The 18,036-nt window shown below is 38.9% G+C and overlaps 1 protein-coding gene and 1 non-coding gene across 2 annotated transcripts; one reads left to right on the top strand and one right to left on the bottom strand.

Moving 5' to 3' along the window:
* Window positions 1–305: 305 nt before the first annotated feature.
* Window positions 306–2,654, top strand: LOC142617385 (uncharacterized). Its single transcript, XM_075790212.1, has one exon. It carries the CDS (start codon window positions 1,178–1,180, stop codon window positions 2,363–2,365), a length of 1,188 nt encoding a protein of 395 aa, XP_075646327.1. The 5' UTR covers window positions 306–1,177; the 3' UTR covers window positions 2,366–2,654.
* An 11,224-nt stretch (window positions 2,655–13,878) lies between these two features.
* TRNAW-CCA (transfer RNA tryptophan (anticodon CCA)) lies at window positions 13,879–13,950 on the bottom strand. The gene has a single exon. It is a non-coding gene; the product is annotated as a tRNA-Trp (tRNA).
* Between the last annotated feature and the right edge of the window lie 4,086 nt (window positions 13,951–18,036).

The following is an 18,036-nucleotide window of genomic DNA, read 5'->3' on the forward strand; positions in this document are numbered from 1 at the left end:
TTTGACTTCACCCGATAGTCACCTGAACCGCCCAACCCAATAACCTTACGGGTCAGATGCGGGTCAAGCACATACTTGTCCCAAACCAAGCCATGGATAGCCCTAGTGTCAGGTGTTTACTTATTTGGGCTTGCCTTGCAATATACACAGGTCCAATGCTGGTGTACGCCTCTTGTACTTTTTATTCTCAAAGCCCATGAGATGGGACAGAGACGGTTTGGCTCACACAACTCATTCCAAATCAAAACTAAAAAACTCCAAAAAGTTGGTTCATAACTTTGGAAAGCCGATATAACTAAGGGTAAACTGGCTTGGAGATCTGGCTAATTTTAGCTTAGCTAGCTAGCTAGCTATCCCCATGTGAGAATTTCACTCAATTTTTTTCTATTGGAACACGCAACCAACGCAAGAAAGACCCTGAAGTTGCTCTCACCTTTGTCTCAAAAACTCACTCTCTCTCTCTCTCTCTCTCTCTTTCTGTGTCCAATAAATACAAACTCCCCCACTAATTGAGATAGTACCACCATCTCTTGTCCCCCCAGTCAAACCAAACAAAACTCGAAACAAAGAAGCCACCACACCCACAACACCCACATCCACAACAACAACAACTCAACAAAGCCCACAACATCATCAAACCAACAAAAAAAAGAAATGCAAAACCCAAATATTTACAACACCGCCCCTCAACCACAAACCCCAAAGTCAGAACCACCCCCACCCTACTCACACCCACACTCCCACACGCTCACGCTCACACGCCCCCACACACCCACCCACCCTAGACGGTGGGTAACACTAACATCACACACACGTTAAAACATGACGAATTGATGGCGATAATAATGGCCCCAAAGTCAGACACCTCTCTGTTTGTGCTTGTGCTTGTGCTTGTGCTTGTGCTTGTGTGTGTGGACCTACTACACTTCCTCTGCCAACCACTTCCCACACCCTATCACAACCCCCCCTGGCGCACGTTAGCCCTCCACCTAAACGGTGGCCTCCCTTCCCATCCTTCTTTTCTATAGATCTCATAAACCAGCCGCCTCCTCATCCTCAACCCCATTATGTCCACTCCCCCTCCCACCACCACAACTTCTCTTTCTCTCTCTCGCTACCTTACGCCTCCTCCTCTCTTATCTTTCATCCACAACCACTGAACAAATAACAACACATCATGGCTGCTGCTGCTGCTGCTTCCTCTTCTCCCGTCGAGACCACCGCCTCCACCCCACCGCCGATCCCCTCCAGCCCACCCACCGCCGTGCCTCTCCCTCTCCCGCTCCCTCTTCCCGCTCCGCCCGCGGCCCAGATCCAGGCCCAGCCCCAGACCCCCACCCAGACTCCGATCCAGGCCCAGCCCCAGGCCCAACCCCAGCCCACCGCCGCCTCGCGCCGCCTGCCTCCGCCGTGCTGGTCTCACGACGAGACCGTCGCGCTGATCGACTCTTATCGCGAGAAATGGTACTCGCTCCGGCGCGGGAATCTGAAGGCGACTCACTGGCAGGAGGTGGCGGATTCGGTCGCTCGTCGCTGCTCCGCCGCGTCTCCTCCCAAGACCGCCGTGCAGTGCCGTCACAAGATGGAGAAGCTGCGGAAGCGGTACCGCACGGAGCTGCAGAGAGCGAGATCCATGCCCGTTTCGAGGTTTATCTCCTCCTGGGTCCATTTCAAGCGCATGGACGCCATGGAGAAAGGTCCTTCGGCTAAGCCTCGAGTCAACGACTCCGACAGCGACGAAAACGACAATAACAACGACGAAGGCCTCGACGTTGAGAACGACGAAGAGGAAGATCAGGATTTGTACGAAGAGTTCAAGAATGGAGGGTCGAACATGAGGCACATGAGTAAATTTTACAGGAATAATGGAATTGGTGGAAGTGGCGGCGGAGGCGGAGGCGGTGGTGGTGGTGGTGGCGGTGGTGGTAGTGGTGGAGGAAGTGGGTTTCGGATTCGGATTCCGAGTGGTGTGAGCGTAGCGCATCTTGGATCGAAGTTTTATCCGAAAGTTGAGCCGAAATTCAATTCAAACCCTAACCCTAGCTCTAGCTCTGGTGTGAGCTTTGGGGCTAGGGTTTTGAGGGAGTGTAACACGGCGGTGAGGTCGGGTTTGGGGAAGAGAGAGAGGGAGAGGGACCCCGTGGCCGAGATGGTTTCGGCTATAAAAGTATTGGGAGATGGGTTTGTGAGAGTGGAGCAGATGAAGATGGAGATGGCTAGGGAGATTGAAGGGATGAGGATGGAGATGGAGATGAAGCGGACCGAGATGATTCTCGAGTCCCAGCAGAGGATTGTTGAGGCCTTTGCCAAGGCGGTATCGGAGAAGAAGAAGAAGCCCAAGAGAATTCCCTCACCGGAGTCTTAGATGTTGGCGAATTCGGCTATGAAAATGGCCTAATTGTTGTGTAATTTGAGAGTTGTGGGGGTTGGGAGCTTTGCTTGGTTCAAGAGGCCAAATGGGTATTAGTCTTTGTGACTCGATTATTATGTGAGTTTGCTTAGGTTTTTTTTTTTTTAGTTTTCATGTTTAATTTGGTTCCATGCCACTAGAGATAGTAGAATGTGGAAATTTGTGTAGTTGTAGCTTTGATTTTCAATGAATGTAGTAGCTTTATATTCGATAATCATTAATAGTGTTTACCCTTTGTGTTTTTTGATTCAATGTTTCATTTGGTTCCATGCCACTAGAGATAGAAGAATTTGGAAATTTCTGTAGTTGTAGCATTGATTTTCAGTGAATGAAATAGCTTTATTTTCGGTAATCATGTGTAGTGTTTACTCTTGTGTTTTTTTATTCAAAGCTTAGGAACAAAGTTTTTATGTTGGAACATATCTTTTGCCAATGCTATTTCTGATTGTTATGCATAAGATCCTAGGAGTGCTAACTATAATTGAATTGGGTTTTATGTTTTGTTTTAATGCTTAATGTGGTATGGTGAAAACAGTGGCTCTCAAACGTAGGAGACCAGATGGTAATTGATAGAAGTATGAATCTGTCTAAACTCTACTTGAAGATGTACAAACTCATAGAAACATGCATACTCTTATGTAAATGCTATGGTTTAGATGTTTCGTTGATATGATACTAGAAGAAGCTGTAACGGTTTCATATTCTTAATACATGAAAAAGGTACTTGGATTTTACCTATGAACATAGTTTAGTTCCTGCTTATCTTAGTCCTGCATGATGTTCCTTTTGGTATCAAATATGGTGTTTGTGTGGTGGAAAGAAGTGTTTATCCTAATGCCAGAGGTTATGCTGTCTTCTCAATTGATAGAGGTTAGATGCCATCTTTGTTTCATTTGGTGAAGACCATCTGTCAACTAAATAGCCTTCTGGACTTTCGAATTCCAGTTAGGTTTCTGTCATTGCTTTCTATAACGCTGGGACCTAAATTTGAATGTTAATTTTAGTGGGTACAAAACTAGCTAGGCCTCAGAGAACTAATTTCTCATGGCTGGAACTACATGCGTGATTCACAGGAAGCTGTAAATGACATTATCTCAACTTGGTTAGTCCTGGTAGTAGCTCACAACTCACAAGTTAGAACTATGGCTTTGATTGGGATGATAATGTTTGGTATCTTGTTAAAGCATGTATCCATCTAAAGTTGGCTACCTGCTGCTGCATAATGACATTATCTCAAAAATCTTCATCAGCACTTGATGAGCTTCGGATCTTTTCCAGCACTCTGATGATGAGACATTACAATCTCTAATTCTATTTCTAAGTGAATTCCTTCATTCAGGAGCACAACATGGAGTACGTATGAGCTAGAAAATTAGGATGGTCCTGTCCAGGACTAAGATGTGGGTTGCAGGATCTTCCTAGTTTGATCATCTATTTTTTTACTTCATTTTATCCTTTTTACCCATGATTATTTTCACAAGTATGAAAAATGATTATCACCTCATTAGAAAATTTCATACTGTCTTTTTCCATGGTCAACCAATGTGGAGTTTACATTATTATGTTCTTCATTCACTCAATAAGTGATCACAAATGACTTAAAAGCATGAACGCAAGTCCCACTTCTTTATGTCCTCCTCATCCTTAGCTCTCTGGTCCCTTGTGTAAGTGTTGGGGCCAAATTCGTGTTTTTCCATTCAATTCATCAAGCCGAAGTTGTGTTGAAAGGTCAAGTGTAATATTCCCAACCTTCTTTTTTTTTTTAATAATTTTTTTATATATATATTAAAAGCCAGAAAGCACGGAATTCACAAGCTTGAATGATAATTAATTGGTATTTCAGAAAGCCTACGATACTGCCCTCTTTATCCTTATCTTATTTATATATGTTTTTAAAATATAAAAAGCACAGCTCGTTATTCTGGGTATATTCTTGCATTTATTAATGAATTCAGTTAAATGCATTGGTTTCAGAGGAACAGGACAAGTATCCCAAAAAAAAAAAAAAGGAAGAGGAACAGGACAAGTAGGAAACTATCATGTATGAATCGGTGGAGATTCTGACTTTTGGAATCGTGTGAGCGTGATGATTTATTGATTTGTAGCGGAACTTATTTACTTTTGTATTTTATTGATAACAACCATTATCTGCCCATTAAATAATAATAATAATAATAAGAACCATTATCTGCCTTGCCAACTTTGTCGGCGATTACATTTTCTTAGGTTGGTCATTGTGTGGATGCGTGTAAACAGAAAATTGATATCACCCACAGGATGGTGTGACTTACCAGCAAGAAGCTCTTATAGTCCACCACGCCCGTAAGGCTATAAGAGTTACGGGTTGAAGACTTGAAGTAGCAATCCTCACTATTACTTGAGTGGTTTCCCAACATGCATAACAGGATTTAAGTGAGCAATGGTTTCACAACATGCATAACAAGATTTAGGTGAATAGGAAAAGTGACCACATGCATGAATACTCTTTTTATATTTATATAAGACAGATTGTTTGAGCAATGGTAATTAGTAATTACACATAATAACAGATAGGTTGGTTTTTAACTAAAGTAATCATAACTTGAAGTCACAATTTCAATTAAAAAGCAATGTGTGTCTAGGGTGTGTCGTGTGTGTTACTGGGGTGTGTCATGTGTGTTAGTGTATTTGCAACAGTATTTTCTGAATTGTAGTATTTTCTGAATTGTCGATTGTTATCAAATCGTTATACCTTAAATGAGAAAGCGGTAATTCTTGTCCCGTTTGGTCAAAAGTTAATGTTTTCTACTGCACCTTAAATGTTCCAAGTGGCCAATTAACACAGCACCATCAACTCACATAATGATGCTTGATCTAGATTCCAACCGTTAAATAAAATCGGAGGAGAATTTTGAAGAGCATGCAATTCTTGCACATGGAGACATAATTTTCACAACTGGGATGTAAGTGTGGTTCCCATGCTTTAGGATTTAGGAGAGGCCCGGCTACCTCAAATTAGTCAGAAAGTTTTGTTTCCGGTTAATGTTTCTTTTCTGGTTTGGATCGATATGGGTGGATTTCGCAGTTTTTTTATTGAATCGAAGTTGTTTCAGTTGGTGGTTGAGGAAGGGGGGAACTTCTTCTCCCTTAAGATTTTTGAACGAGGGAAGTATTTCATGCACTCAGTTTTTATGGGTAGGAACGCAGCACGTTGGTTAATGCAGAGCTTGGAACAAACGGTGATTGGGGTTAACCCCCAAACGGTTTTCACGCTAGGGAGGGAGACATCGCCTACACGGCTGCAACGGGGTTCTAACTGTTTGGGCAATTTCTATTAGTTATGAGAATTAAAAGTTGGCGGGATGAGAAGATCGATCATTATTCCGGCAGGCAAGGCACATCAAGGATGGAGGGCTTTTGGAATTGAATTACGGAGAACGTTGGAACCTTCTCATTATGCGTTGGGGTCAAAAGCTTTACCGTACAAGGCTAAGTCGGGTTCAGTGATTCATCCTTCTCGGTCCTTTCTTGAAACGGTAAAAGCGTACGTGCAAGTAAGGAAGCATTTGCACCAGCCCCCCATTAGTGAGATAGGGAAGTTTCATGTGGTGGAGAACACAACGCAGCCTCCGAGAGACGAAGTTGGGTTTCGGTGGGCATTTCAGCTGTTTGCCGTTAATGCTATGCCGTGTGCCGTGGGTGGTGTGGAGGGGAGTCTCCGTGGTAGTAATGGGGATGCTTGGTCTAAGGAGAAAATCCTGGAACATAATAAATTCGAGATTGAATAATTTGAATTTGAATGGGGTTGTTTACGGTAAGGAGCGTCAAAGTAGGAGGCGGCCGGTTAGGGAAAGGTTTGACTCGTGGAAATAAATGAATTTGGTAAGAGGCGGGTGTCTTGGCAACGTTACGGGGGGTGATAAACAAGCGTAAAGTGGGTGGCACGTAAGGATATTTCTGCCGGGTTGTGATTAAAGGAATGGATAATGGGCCTTCGAAGCCCGTATGGTTAAGAGTTGTTCAGGCCCATTATTGACTAGCCCACTTGTTTTTGAGGCAGGGGCTTGCTCCAAGCAGTCAGAAAATAATTCCAGCCCAGGTATTACGAACCCAGTTGTTGAGGATGGTAAGTTAGAGTCAAGTGATCCTGGCCTGAGCTCATTCTCGAAGGGTGCGAGTGCTACGGTGCTCTCAGTGAGTTCGGCGATGGACTCTTTACCACAAAGTGGGCTGACGGTGGCTCCGATGGTCAATAAGGGCTCGTTTTCTTCCACATCGGCACCGGAAATTGCTGGCGGAAGTGGGCCGAGCATTCCGGTGAGGTCGAGTTGGCTTACCCAGGTCCCAGACATGCCGATATTGACAGCGGATGTGGGCATTGCTGAAGGTGAGGTGATTTCAGCACCAGTAGCTACGGAAATTGCTGGCGGAAGTGGGCAGAACATTCCGGTGAGGTCGAATTGGCTTACCCAGGTCCCTGACATGCCGATATTGACAACGGATGTGGTCATTGCTGACGGAGAGGTGGTTTCAGCACCAGTAGCTACGAATTGTCCTTCGGTGGAGCTGCCGGTGAAGGAGGTGTTGTCTGCAGGGGACCTGTTAGAAGAGATGGTGGAGAGGACGTCATCTCCAGCAACGACGAAGGACGTGGGTGATGTTTTATTTGGTCCGGAGGTAAGGGTGACGGAGCAGGAGGCTTCTGATGGTAAGGTGGTACTTCATCCTTCTGTCACTATTAGGGAATGGGTCAGTGATTTAGAAAAATCTTGGGGTAATTCCAAAGAGTGGATGCTCCAATTGCGGGATGGTCGACAAGTAGTGCTCCCGTTATCTATATATCGTTCTCCAGAAAGTGTGTCGGAGGGCTCATCCACTGATATAGAGACAGTAACAGGTAATGATTCTTTTTTCAATGACGGTCAGATGGTTAGTTGGGCAGAGGACTGTGATGGGTTAGTTGATTCTTGGTCTATTGTAAAGGAGGCAGAGGAGGAGCTGGGGGATTTTAAAGAGAGGTCGATGAATTGGGAGTGTAGTGGCAAGCCTTTAGTTGTGGTACCACTGGCCACAGAAGTTCCCTTGGAACTGGAGTGTAGTGCTGAGCCGGGGGTTGGGTGTATGGAGTCGATTGATGGTGATAATTTATCACAATGGGTAACAAATCGGATTAAGGCTTTTAGAAAATCAGTGGGCACTTCGTTGGAAGGTTTTGAGGAGCAGATTACGGGTTTGTTGCTGGCTATAGAGGCCAAGAAAAAGGATAAAAAGCTTAAGGCAGTAAATGATCAAATGAAACATGGCAGGTCAGGGCAGAAAGGGCAGCGGGAGTTGAAGAATTTATTGACTTCTATGAATGCCGAGGTTGGTTCCACGAAACGCAGTAAGGAGAGGGCTGTGGTGGTTTATCAATGAATTTGAAGATTATTTCCTGGAATGTTAGAGGGTTGAATGATCGGGATAAAAGGCTTCGGGTTAGAAATTTGGTCCGGAGATGGAAGCCGGATGTTATTTGCCTTCAAGAAACTAAAATGGAGCTGATAACTAGAGCTGTGATTCATAGCTTGTGGAGGGGGCCACATGTCGATTGGTCTTATCTAGGCTCTTGTGGAGCTTCTGGGGGGTGTTACTGATGTGGGATACACGGGTTGTAGCTAAAGAGGAGGAAGCTGTGGGGCGATTTTCAGTCTCTTGTAGATTTACATGTGTGACAGATCAATTTGTTTGGGCATTTTCTGGCATTTATGGTCCTAACTCTGTGAGTGAAAGAAGGTTCTTGTGGGAAGAATTATGTGGTTTGAACAATTGGTGGAATGTCCCATGGTGTGTGGGGGGGGACTTTAATGTGGTAAGGTTTCCTTCTGAGCGTTCTGGTGTAACCTCTTTTACTACTGCTATGCGGGAATTTTCCTATTTTATTTCTGAGCAAGGCCTCATGGATATTCCGCTTCAAGGGGGATCTTTCACTTGGTCTAATGCTCGTGAAGTTGCTTCGAAGGCTAGGCTGGACAGGTTTTTGTTTCTGCAGATTGGGATGATAAGTTTCCATCTGTATCTCAACAACGCTTGCCTAGGTTGTTATCCGATCACTTCCTGATTGTTCTTGAGGGTGGTTCTTTTCAGAGAGGTAGGAGCCCGTTTCGATTTGAGAATATGTGGCTTAAAGAGGAGGGATTCGTGGAGAGGGTGCGCGGTTGGTGGGAATCTTATAATGTCCGAGGAGCTCCAAGTTTTGTGTTGGCCACTAAACTGAAGCTGTTGAAAATTGATTTGAAGAAATGGAATGTGGAGGATTTTGGAAATGTTGAGGATCGGGTGAGAAAATTGTGGCAAGAGCTTAATGATTTAGAGATGATTGAGGATAGTCGAGCTTTAGTTGTGGAGGAAAGGCTAGAGTTGGAGAGAGTTCGGGGTGAATTAGAAAAGGTTACTTTGATGGAGGAAATATGTTGGAGGCAGAAGTCTAAAGTCCTTTGTATTAGAAAAGGTGACAGGAATACCAAATTCTTTCATCGTATAGCTAATTCTCACAGAAGAGTTAATTCCATTGATAGGCTCATGGTGGATGGAGAATTGTCTTCAGATCGTGAGGCTATAGCACGTGGTATTTCTCATTTTTATAGGCAGTTATATCTTTGAAGCTGGCTCAGAGACCTTTATTAGATGATGTGGAGTTCTCTTGTATCTCGGAGGAGGATGCACTTTGGCTAGATAGGCCATTTGATGAGGAAGAGGTGTTTGGGGTGATTAGTGATTTTAAGGGTGATAAGGCTCCTGGCCCGGATGGTTTTTCCATGGCGTTCTTTCAGTCTTGCTGGTGTATTTTGAAAGCTGAAATTATGGCAGTGTTCCATAATTTTCATACTCAGGCTGTGTTTGAGAAGAGCCTGAACGCTTCTTTCCTTGTTCTTATTCCCAAAAAGGTGGATGCTGTGGAGATTAAGGATTTTCGCCCTATTAGCTTAGTTGGCGGGATTTACAAGATTATTTCTAAAGTGTTGGCCAATCGGCTTAGAAGGCTGGCACATGGGCTTATCTCTAATTCCCAGAATGCATTTGTGCAAGGTAGACAGATATTGGACTCCTTTTTGATTGCTTCAGAATGTATTGATAGTAGATTGAAGTCAGGTGTTCCAGGAGTGTTGTGTAAGTTGGATGTGGAGAAGGCATATGACCACGTGAGTTGGGGTTTCTTACTGTATATGCTTCAGCGATGTGGGTTTTCAGAGAAATGGAGGAAATGGATAAAGTGTTGCATCGCTACTGTTAAATTCTCCGTTCTGATCAATGGTAGTCCTTTTGATTTTTTTGGTAGTACTAGGGGGATTCGGCAAGGGGACCCCTTGTCTCCGTTGCTATTTGATATTGTTATGGAGGGTTTGAGTCGTATGTTGGAAGTGGCTGCTACGACTGGTCAATTTTCAGGCTTCTCTGTAGGTAATACAGCTGGTAACTCGGTGATGGTGTCTCATCTTTTGTTTGCTGATGACACTCTTATTTTTTGTGATGCTGATCCTACGCATATAGCGTGTTTGAGAGCAATCCTAGCTAGATTTGAGGAGGTCTCAGGTTTAAGGATTAATTTGGGGAAATCTGAGTTGGTCCCTATAGGGGTGGTCGACAATATGGATGTTTTGGTGGGGATGTTGGGTTGTAGGCAATCCTCTCTTCCTTTGAGATACTTGGGGCTCCCATTAGGAGCTAAGTTTAAGGAATTGTCAATTTGGAACCCTATTTTGGAGAAGATGGAAAGGAGATTAGCAGGGTGGAAGAGGTTGTATCTATCTAAGGGGGGAAAGGTAACTCTTATTAAAAGTACCCTCTCCTCCTTACCTACATATTTTCTTTCCCTTCTGCCTATACCTGGGAAGGTGGCAAATCGTACGGAGAAGATACAACGAGATTTTTTGTGGAGTGGTATTAATGGTGACCCTAAATTACACTTGGTCAGTTGGGCTCAGGTTTGTAAACCGATGCAGGTTGGAGGGTTGGGTATTAGAAGTTTGAGGAGTTTTAATGCTGCCTTGTTAGGGAAATGGTTGTGGAGGTATGGATTGGAGACCGATGCTCTTTGGAGGAGGGTCATAGAAGTGAAATATGGGAATGATTGGGGTGGTTGGTGCACAAAAAAGGTGACCAGTGCTTATGGCGTTAGTTTGTGGAGACATATTAGGAGTGGTTGGATGAGTTTTTCTAAACTAATTCGGTATGAGGTAGGGGATGGTACTAGAGTGAAGTTTTGGAAGCATGTATGGTGCGGAGATCGTACTCTCCAAGAGGCTTTTCCAGAGCTCTATTGTATTTGTAGAACAAAGGATTCTTCAGTAGCGGAGATTATGTGTTGGTCTGGTGGGAGGATTCATTGGGATGCTAAATTTCGTCGTCCTCCACAAGATTGGGAACAAGAATCCTTTGATTGTTTCATGGATATGGTTTACTCTTCGTCGGTAAGGGGATTGGGTCTGGATCGGTTGTGTTGGAAGCCAGCAAGGAATAGAGGTTTTGAGGTTAGAGGATTCTATCTTTCCTTCTTCCCTCATAGCATCTTATCCTTCCCTTGGAAGTTAATTTGGAAATCGAAGGTTCCTCCAAGGGTAGCTTTCTTTTCGTGGTCTGCTTCTTTGGGTAAGATTTTAACAACAGATAATCTTCGTAAACGACGTGTGATTGTTCTTAATTGGTGCTATATGTGTAAGAATTGTGGTGAGTCGGTGGATCATCTGCTTCTTCATTGCCCCATTGCTTGTGAGCTGTGGTCGTTGGTGTTTTGCTTGTTTGGAATTTAGTGGGTTATGCCACAAAAGGTTATTGAGTTGTTTGAGTCGTGGCAAGGTAAGTTTGGAAGACATAGAAATATAGAGCTGTGGAGAATGGTGCCTCATTGCGTGTTATGGTGTGTTTGGCGCGAAAGGAATGCGAGATGCTTTGAGGGCTGTGAAAGCTCTATTCTAGAGATTAAGTCTTCTTTCTTACACACTCTCCTAGATTGGAGTGTGGTTCTTTGTCATTTTTCTTGTTCTTCCATTCCTGTTTTACTTGATCGTTGTAATCTTGGTTTTTGACTTATGCCCCCATAGTACATTCCCAATGTACTCGGGTTGGCTATTCTTCATTTTTTAATAAAATTTTGTCGTTACTTATCAAAAAAAAAAAATTCTTGCACATGATATCCAACTCACTATTCCTCTAGTTATTTTGGTTTTTCGGGTATACAATGATTATAGTGCCCCTTACCATCAAGAAAACATATCTATAGTATGAGATACATGCATGTCTCCTTAAAGATCAAAGGGAAGGTGGTTGTCACCAAGAAACTTTGGCCAAGTAACAATTTTCAAGGGGATGTGGTTGATAACCAAATGTTGGAAGTTAAATTGCTGTTAGCAGTCACTAGAATTATGGCTAATATACTTAGAATTACCCTATGTTTGGATGAAGGGAGATGAGGAGAGAGGTGTTTCAGTCACCTTTTTCTCTACTCTCCTCTCCACTCCCTCCGTTCCAAACATACTAAAGTTGGTACTTATCTCAATAGCAGGTAAGGCCTAGGTTAAAAAAGAAAAGAATAATCAATCAGTGATGATTGAGTTTCGCATTTCAAATGAGTTAACTTGCCTAATTAGAGAGTATTGTCCCATATGGCAACTAACCTCAATCGGCAAGCTTAACAAACACATGAGACGTGACCGAGTAAGTCATAGAGTCCTATCAATCGAGACTTATAGAGACTCAACCAAAAAACAAAAATTGAGACTCATAAAGAAAAAAGAGATTTAATTCCAGAGAAAAAACTATATGGTTGACAAGGAATGACGTTGATTTAAAGAATTCTTAGTATGTTGGTAAGCAAATTTAAAGGGATAATCCTAGTAGAACACCTAAGCAATCATGTATGAAGAGGGTTCTACATTGCATAAAAGTCACACTCATATTTAATAATTCTGTAAAATTCTTTGAGTTTATCACCCAAAAAAATGAAAGTCTAACTTAGGTGTTGGAGAACCTAAGGCCAACACCACATTGGTGCCTTTTGATAAGCTCTATCTTTCTTTTATAGGTGTTCTTGATGCAAATGGCCATGCTTGTACATCAACAATGAGAATTGAATGAATTGTCATGGAAGCTTATGCAATTCTAAAAGCTTAAATGTCTAGCATCGTCACCACATTGGTGCCCTCAATAAGCACTATCTTTCTTTTATAGGTGTTCATGATCCAAATAGCCATGCTTGTACATCAACAATGAGAATTGAATGAGTTGCCATGGTAACTTATGCAATTCTGAAAATTTGAATGTCTAGCATCTTATAATAAAATGTCTGTATTTAATCATTATCCTGTTGGAGGCTTAATTTTCACTTGTACTAATCCAATATATAAAATGTTTCATTCTTGATGGTATCTTTTAATTTTTATTTTCGAAATAGTTGTAATTTTTCAAGTTCATTTTGTAGAGAAATTGTTTGTTGTACAATTTTAACTGAGTAATCACATAATAGAGAGAATTTCGAGAAACTTGTATTTACACCTCAATTGGCACTGTGTGGGATATTCTAATTGTTCAAATCATTCTTTGTATCCATTATACTAAATTCTTCATCATTTTTCACATTAGATTGAAGTGACCCAAGAGCTCTACTTGATGCAGAGCTATCAAATCTAAAAAAATGATGCCATAATACTCTATTAATAGTTACTTACATACTTCTTAATCCCACAATGTGTGATTTATCTCTCATAAGTCATAAGTCATAACTATTGAGAGTCAAGAGGCCACCAACTAGAAACACCTTATCATCTGTTAGGCTGACTAAAGGCTAAAATGTCCAATAGCAAGTATATAATTACAGGCACTATATACTATATAAGTGCATCCAACTGTAAGAGCATTATTTTTAGTGTGTTTCCAAGTGCCTCTAATAGTAAGTGCAATATTCCTAGTGTCTTTCCAAGGGATCTTCAAAGGTTCCAAGTGAATTATGCTTATTGATCTGAAAAAGATTTCAAGTGGTTCCAAGGGCATCATGCATGTGAGTGAAAAACACTCTTAAGCCATTAACCATTTAACCTGCAAAACTTCTCTCCCCATAAAATTTGCTCTCATTTGTTATAACTTATATGCAATCCTTTCTAAAATTTCTATCTTTGTAAGATAGTTTAATCTGGGTTCAGTTGTTGTGACTAATGTTTGTGAAGCAAGCATTTATGTGAGATACTCCCTTCATGTATCCATGTGAGGACAGAAATACTATTGGTCCAGTTTAGATGAAAGAAGACAATAGGTAATTTTTTAAGAATAAAGTGTGATACACCCGAGGTTCTAAAGGAGTACCACCCTGTATGATATTATGCTTGTTAGATTCTCGGTTTTCACCAATATTAAACTAAAAGAGGAACAGTGTGTGGGAACCTACAAAAAAGTTGGATTCTCAGTTCACCAAATATTAAACTGAAAGCTACAAATAAAAAGAGGTGAGGATGAAAGGGAATTGAACCCGACGTGAATCGAACACGCAACCTTCTGATCTGGAGTCAGACGCGCTACCATTGCGCCACGGATCCTCTTGTGATTATTGCTTACTAATATTTTAAATAAAGCTGGTTCATATATTTTCTAGATGCTATATGAAGCTTTCTATTTTTCCTATCACGTTTGGATAAAAAATAATAGTGAGGCATTTATCAGTAGTTGGCACCATAATTTAGATATGACCCTTATGATTTTTATGTCTCCTCTATTCCATGCATAGTTAATTTTTTTTTTTTTCTTTTTCTAACATTCCATTTTATTTTGAATATAAATATTTTTAGATATTAGTATTACAAGTAAAAATTTTCAAGCAAGTCGCCAAAATCAGTTACTTAGCCATCGGAGCCACTAGTGTTAGAGGCCCAATGATCGAACTACCGAAACTAGCAACAAGAACGGTGGCTTTGATGACCGCTACCAAAGTGTGTCTCCGATGACCCGATTGTCAACAGAATAGCAACTTCAGCCTCTAGACCGCCAGAGCCAATCGCTAGAATGGCGGCTGTATTCACCAGACTACCAACATCGATCACTGGACCTCTAAAATCAATCGCCAAAGCAATGGCTCTAAGCATCGAACCCTAAAACCAATTGCTAAAGCAACACCTCCATCCATTGAAATGCCAGCACTAATCATCAAAACAACAACTCCGACCACTAGACTAATGACCTAGCCACTTAATGGGGTGAAGGAAGTCACTCTATGTTTTTGTAAAATATTTTACCAAAATTTTTAATGTAAAACATTTTACAACTTTTTATATGGATTTTATTGTCAACAAAAAATATTTTACAAATTTGACCACATTTTACCTATAACAAACACCAATAAAAATTTTCGGTAAAATATTTTACTTCAAAACAAATGGAATATAAGCTAACTCTTTTTTTTCTTTTCATTTATAATTTTATTTAACAAACTCTCTTATAAAATTTATAAGAGAAATTGTATGAATTAAACATTTCATTATAATCATTCTTATCCTATCGTTGTTATTTATGACTATATATTTAGAATTCATAGTTGGGCATACATAAATGCTTTTAAATTCATGAGAAATGCTATGTTTATAACATTTTTACAATACTTTTAAAATAAATTCTAACTGTTAAGTTGTTATAGGTGGGCAATAAAGTAATTTCAATAGTGGATTTTAATTAAAATTTATGTTGTAAAAATATTATAGATATAGAACTTCTCTTGACCATATTACATAGCAAACACCGTTTTAGGAAAGCAAGAAAGGACTTTAACAAGAAACCCCTATCTTGATAGGAAGAAAGATTCTCTCCATTTTCTATACATAAAAGAGTGAATGTGTGCACAATGCTTTGGCTCTGTGCATCCAGTGCAAAACACTGTGCAGCACTGTAGATGCAACAGTGTTTTGGTTTAGTGAGTCTTTTTTTTTTTTTTTTTCTTTTTTCAGTAATCGGTTTATTTTTTTTAAGCACTGTGCATCCAGTGCAAAACACTATGCAGCACTATAGCTGCAAAAGTATTTTGGTTTAGTAATTCTTTTTTCTTTTTCTTTTTTTTTCAAGTAATCAGTTTGTGTTTTTTTTTCATTTTAAATATTGATGTAAGCTAACATTTATATTGTTATAATAACCTAACAAATTTCACAATTATTGACGTGTCAATTTCTTACAACTCAAAATAAAATAATAAAATAAAATATGAGATTGGTTTTTTTTTTTTTCCAGTAATCGGTTTGTGTTTTTTTTTTTAATATTGATGTAAGCTGATATTTATATTGTTATACTAACACAACAAATTTCACAATCATTGACGTGTCAATTTCTTATAAGTCCAAATAAAATAATAAAATATGAGACTGTAGCCAACCACAACTGAAAATAAATGTTTTAAAAAAATGTTACAACACTTATTGTTATCACAATACACTGTAGCACTGTAGCTACATCAGTGCTTTGGTTTAGTTAGTTTTTTTTTTTCAGTAATTGGTTTGTATTTTTTTTTCTTTTAAATATTGATGTAAGCTGACATTTATATTGTTATACTGACCCAACAAATTTAACAATATTTTCACAATTATTAACGTGTTAATTTCTTACAAGTCGAAATAAAATAATAAAATATGAGAATGTAGCCAACCACAATTGAAAATAAATGTTTTAAAAAAAATTTATAACACTTATTGTTATCACAATATTTTTACAATTGTTGAGATCTCAGTTTCTTATAGATCAAATAAATAAAAAATGTTAAGTCCACAATATTTTAACATTAATTTCTATAGTGCCTAAAGTTTTCTTTTTTCCAGTAACCAGTTTGTGTTTTTTTTCTTTTAAATAGTTATATAAACTGGCATATATATTGTTATACTGACACAACAAATTTCACAATATTTTCACAATTATTGAGGTATCAATTTCTTACAAGTCGAAATAAAAAAATAAAATAATGTGAGACTGTGACCACAATTGAAAATAAATATTTTGAGAAAATGTTACAACACTTATTGTTATTATAATATTTTTACAATTGTTGAGATCTCAGTTTTTTATATATCAAATAAAAAAAATGCTAAATCCACAATATTTTAACATTAATTTCACAATAAATCATAAGTAAGCTATTATTGATGGATAGCACTGGAGCTATAGTGCTTTTGGTTTATTCAACTGGCACTATAGCTACAATGCCTAAAGTTTTTTTTTTTTCCTTCCAGTAATCGGTTTGTGTTTTTTTTTTTTTTTTTTTTGAAATATTTATGTAAGCTGGCATATATATTGTTATACTGACATAACAAATTTCACAATATTTTCACAATTATTGATGTGTCAATTTCTTACAAGTCAAAATAAAATAATAAAATATGAGATTGTGACTAACTACAACTGAAAATAAATGTTTTGAGAAAATATTACAACACTTATTATTATCACAATATTTTCACAATTGTTGAGATCTCAGTTTCTTATAGATCAAATAAAAAAAATGCTAAGTCCACAACATTTTAACATAAATTTCTACCGTGCCTAAATGTTTTTTTTTTCCAGTAATCGGTTTGTTTTTTTTTTTTCCTTTTAAATATTTATGTAAGCTGGCATATATATTGTTATACCGACATAACAAATTTCACAATATTTTTACAAATATTGAAGTATCAATTTCTTACAAGTTAAAATAAAATAATAAAATATGAGACTGTGACCAACCACAACTAAAAATAAATGTTTTAAGAATAACAATAACAATGTTATCAATTTAAAACCAATAATAACTTTTCATTTAGAATTTTTCTAAAAATGTTATGAATGTAACATTTCTCTCAAATAAAATATAATAAAAATATCTATTCGGATCCTAAAAATGAAGATATTATGAAAATATTGTGATATTTTGTTGTATTCTTAGACTTCTTTTTAATATAGTCAAATTGGATGAGCCAAAATTCACGATTTCACACACAAAATCTGTATTAATTTTCTCACTACTAGGGCATCACGTGGCTTGCACGTGCAGCCAACACTAGTTGTTTATAAAATGAAGAAAGTCTATGTCATAATAAACATTTAGGCGGTGTTTGGCAGCTTTGTTTAAATATATTTTCACACATTTTAAACAACATTACACATATTTCCACACATTTTTTCACCCACATGTTTATTAAAAACACCCAAACAACGTAACTTAAACTACTCTCCCAAACACCGAGAGCACTTGTAGCAATGGAGCTAAAAAGCTATATAGCTATTTTAGCTCCACCAAAACACAAAAATAACCATACAGCAGTGGAGATAAAACTTTTTTTTTTTAACTTTATTGCTACAGTGCACATCCATAGAGATAGATGTGCACTGTAGCTTAGAGCTAAAAAAAAAAAAAAATTATTTCCTGTCCGGTTGTGTGTGTGGCTGTAATGGTTGTATGTAGTGGATATCTTATTTTATTGTAGTGGATATCTTATTTTATTGTGATGTTTATATTATTTTATTATGTTGAAAGCTAAAATAAATCCACTGCTATAGCATGTGTATAGGTAAAATATATAAAGTAACTTTTGTGGTGTCAAATAGTTAAAATTTTGGCTCCACTGATGTAGATACTCTTAATAATTGACAAAGTTTTAACCCTTTGCAAATATAAA

This window comes from Castanea sativa, chromosome 11 (assembly GCF_040712315.1).
Source record: "Castanea sativa cultivar Marrone di Chiusa Pesio chromosome 11, ASM4071231v1".
NCBI classification, from domain to species: domain Eukaryota; kingdom Viridiplantae; phylum Streptophyta; class Magnoliopsida; order Fagales; family Fagaceae; genus Castanea; species Castanea sativa.

Bases quoted from the DNA above. Each gene is read 5' to 3' on its own strand.
- LOC142617385 (XM_075790212.1), top strand. From the start codon at position 1,178: ATGGCTGCTGCTGCTGCTGCTTCCTCTTCTCCCGTCGAGACCACCGCC.